The sequence below is a fragment of the Elaeis guineensis genome, chromosome 16 (genome assembly GCF_000442705.2).
Source record: "Elaeis guineensis isolate ETL-2024a chromosome 16, EG11, whole genome shotgun sequence".
NCBI classification, from domain to species: domain Eukaryota; kingdom Viridiplantae; phylum Streptophyta; class Magnoliopsida; order Arecales; family Arecaceae; genus Elaeis; species Elaeis guineensis.
In genome coordinates, this window is record NC_026008.2 from 27,288,887 (window position 1) to 27,292,370 (window position 3,484).

General features: G+C 48.3%; 1 protein-coding gene across 2 annotated transcripts; it reads left to right on the forward strand.

The window, feature by feature from the left end:
- The first annotated feature begins 886 nt into the window (after window positions 1–886).
- Window positions 887–2,981, forward strand: LOC105059293 (glucan endo-1,3-beta-glucosidase 11). 2 transcript variants are annotated; one of them, XM_073250321.1, is made up of 2 exons: window positions 887–2,209; window positions 2,329–2,981. In XM_073250321.1, exons 1-2 carry the CDS (start codon window positions 1,067–1,069, stop codon window positions 2,395–2,397), a joined length of 1,212 nt encoding a protein of 403 aa, XP_073106422.1. In that variant the 5' UTR covers window positions 887–1,066; the 3' UTR covers window positions 2,398–2,981. The 2 variants fall into 2 exon arrangements, with proteins under 2 accessions (XP_073106422.1, XP_029116112.1); XM_029260279.2 differs by having other exon boundaries at window positions 893–2,209; window positions 2,326–2,960.
- The last annotated feature ends 503 nt before the right edge of the window (window positions 2,982–3,484 follow it).

The following is a 3,484-nucleotide window of genomic DNA, read 5'->3' on the forward strand; positions in this document are numbered from 1 at the left end:
TCAAGTTTAACAGGCCAAAACATTCCGACCTCTAATCTAAACTACCTTCATCCTCTTAAAATCCCTAATCTCACATGCCAAGCTTGGCATCGGCATGCGCTCATAATTTTGCTTATCATAGATGACGAGCCAAGCCGATTCTATCCTCTTCTATTAATCTTAAACCCTAATGTAGGACATGATATCCTCTTCTATTAATCTTAAACCCTAATGTGGGCACGACTGCACTATATGTGCACAGATTGTGTTTGTGATGAGCGGGAGCTAACCCACTTCTATCCTTTTCTCTTGGCTCGAAAATCTCTGGTCTCTTAATGTTTCAAGACAATAGATTTTATTTGAGAGAAGAGAAGAGGATAAGACGGTGAAAGAAAAAGTGAGGCACGCCTCTGCTCTAGTTGTTGCTAGGTGGATCAATTGAATGGCACCCACATGGGATGTTAAACAAATATAAGAACCTAGCGCCTCTAAACAAAGAGCTACCCACACTCACTTGCATTATATTGTTTTCGACGCTAGGTTCCCACATGGGATGTAAAAGTTCCGACACTGCATTAGATTCCCACTCACCGCGAACCTTCTCCAATCCAATGTTTTCTGCAATGAAAGGAAGCAAACCGATCAAAACCCAGTCAGCTTACATGGACTTTGAAACGCGTTCAACAGTTAAAGGCTACCACCATAGAGTACGGATACCGTGAGAATTTTTACCTTTACCTTTCCCAGAAGCTTTGTGCGCGGTACAACGTGCCTGGCCCAGCTTCATATAAAAAGATAAAGATATGGTCCAGACCCTAATTTTTTTTATGACCATATATTTTTTTAAAAATTGTTTGAAAAGAAAATATATAGGTGCAAGGATGGCGCACGAACACGAAAACGGCGGAAAAAGCCAACGAACCGAACAATTTCGTCTTCTCTTTCTTTCTTCGTTAGATCTGACGGCGTCACGGTACAACCACCATCTATTATACTCCTCTCGCTCTCGCTGCTCTCTCCCAGCCTTGCTCACTCGCGCACTACACTGTACCCAGTTTCTCTCCCTCCCGGTCCTTACTAGCGCGTGATGGCCGTCCATTTCCTGATCCCTTTCCTCCTATTCCTCCAAGCGATCACTCCGTCCTCTGCCTCCAATTCCTCGTCAGCGGCGATTGGCATTAACTATGGCCAGGTAGCCGATAACCTCCCGTCGCCGGAGGCGGTGATTCCCCTCCTCCGCTCCCTAGGTGTGGGCCGGGTGAAGCTCTACGACACCGACCCCCGCGTTCTCCGCGCGTTCGCCGACACCGGCGTGGAGTTCGTGGTGGGCCTTCCGGACCGCCTCGTCCCCAAGGTCCGCGACCCCGCCGCCGCCCTCTCCTGGGTCAAAACCAACCTCCATCCCCACCTCCCCCGCACCCGCATCGCCGCCGTCACCGTCGGAAACGAGGTCCTCTCCAGCAATGACTCCGCCCGAATCCAATCCCTCCTCCCGGCGATGCAATCCGTCCACTCCGCCCTCGCCACTCTCGGCCTCGACCGCCAGGTCGCCGTCACGACCGCCCACTCCCTCGCGGTGCTCTCCACTTCCTTCCCTCCATCCGCCGGCGCCTTCCGCCGCGATGTCCTCCCCTACGTCTCCCCCCTCCTCTCCTTCTTATCCAAGACAGGATCCCCGTTCCTCATCAACGCCTACCCCTACTTCGCATACAAGGCCGATCCGAAGCGGGTGGCTCTCGATTACGTCCTCTTCCAGTCCAACCAGACCGTGGTGGACCCCGGATCCGGCCTCCGCTACGACAACATGCTGCACGCCCAGGTGGATGCCGTCCGGGCGGCGATTGCGGCGGCGGGCGGGGGGAAGGGGGTGGAGGTGAGGGTGTCGGAGACGGGATGGCCGTCGGCGGGGGACGAGGACGAGGCCGGGGCCACGGCGGAGAACGCCGGGAGGTACAACGGGAACCTAATGCGGATGGTGGCGGAAGGGAAGGGGACCCCGATGGCCCCCGGGGCGCCGCTCCACGTCTACGTCTTCGCCCTCTTCAACGAGAACCTCAAGCCCGGCCCCGCCTCCGAGCGCCATTACGGCCTCTTCAAGCCCGACGGCGCCCCTGCCTACCCGCTTGGAGACGCGGAGGCGCCGGTCGATAATTCTACCTCCCCCACCGCCGGAGCGCACTCGCCGGGGGCCTCGTCAACCGATTATTACACCACCATCTCGTCGGCCACGGTAAATTCTCTCTCCTGCTGCTTTCCCCTTCTTTTGTTTCCAGGAATAGTATTATTCTATATTAAAAAATTATTTACGGATATTTTTGAACTTTTATGGATTAATTTTTATCACAGAAGATGGGGACGGAAAGGGTGTCGGTGGTGACGGCGGCGAGTGTGCTCGCACTGATTCTCCCATTTGCGTGAGTTGGAAGCTTGGTGGCTGAATTTTTTCCATATTTATCATCGTTTGAGAGGTGGATTGGTAGAGTAAAGATTGATTTTTTTTTTTTTTTGTTGGTAATTTTTTAGGTATTGATTTAGTGATTAATATTTAGAATGACTAGAAAGAGCAGGTTTATGTAATTAAACATCCGTTAGGTTTTAAATTAACGTTGCTATTTTCCCATTAAAGCTCTGTCGCTCTCTTTGATGGCTATAATTTATGGTCGCTACTGAATTTTGATAAAGAAAGCTAACAACATCTTAGGTAACCTCATTTTTATGGTGCATGTGCAACACCGCAGAGAACGGTCCTCTCATAAATAATCGCTGCTCAAAAGACTTGCACCATACATGTCTATATTGGGGTATGTATTATTTGAGGGTCATCCATTCTTTAATGGTGGTCATCTATGTGGGTATCACACTCTATAATACTATGTATGCACTGCAGAGGATCTATGTTCTTTAAATATATAAAAAAAAAATTTAATGTAAATATTTTTTCTCTATCTTAATTGATGTTGTAGCAGGAAATAATGTTAGATCTCTTTTCTTGATGTTGATGGGTGGACCATATTTTATATAAATTTCAAAGTATTCTGAATTTTGGAGCAACTGTTGCATGATCCAGCAGTAGATTCGAAGGAAGATTAATCTTTCAGTCACAGGAAAGAAAAAGCCCCACAACTGGAGTGATCATAGTGCATGAAGTGCCATGACCCTGAAGGAAACGAGTCCCTACCAACCCATAATATCGCCAAGCAACGAGCCAGTCTACCAGGACATGACAGATACCTCTTGAAATTGACCAAACTTACCTCGTGATTGGAATTTAGCGAGTTGACAAAATCCCAGTAGCGTGAACATGGTTATAGCCCAACCTCTCATCGAGTTTGTGAGTATTTAAGAATAAAAAGGGTTCACTTGAAGATATTATGGCATTTCGTAGCTTACTTCTTGCTTGCTTACACGAGTATATATCAATCTTAGAGAAAGTTTTAGCCCTTTTTAGACGAATTTGACCACAATATTGAAGTACTTTCAAGAGATTTTTATGGATGTCCTAATT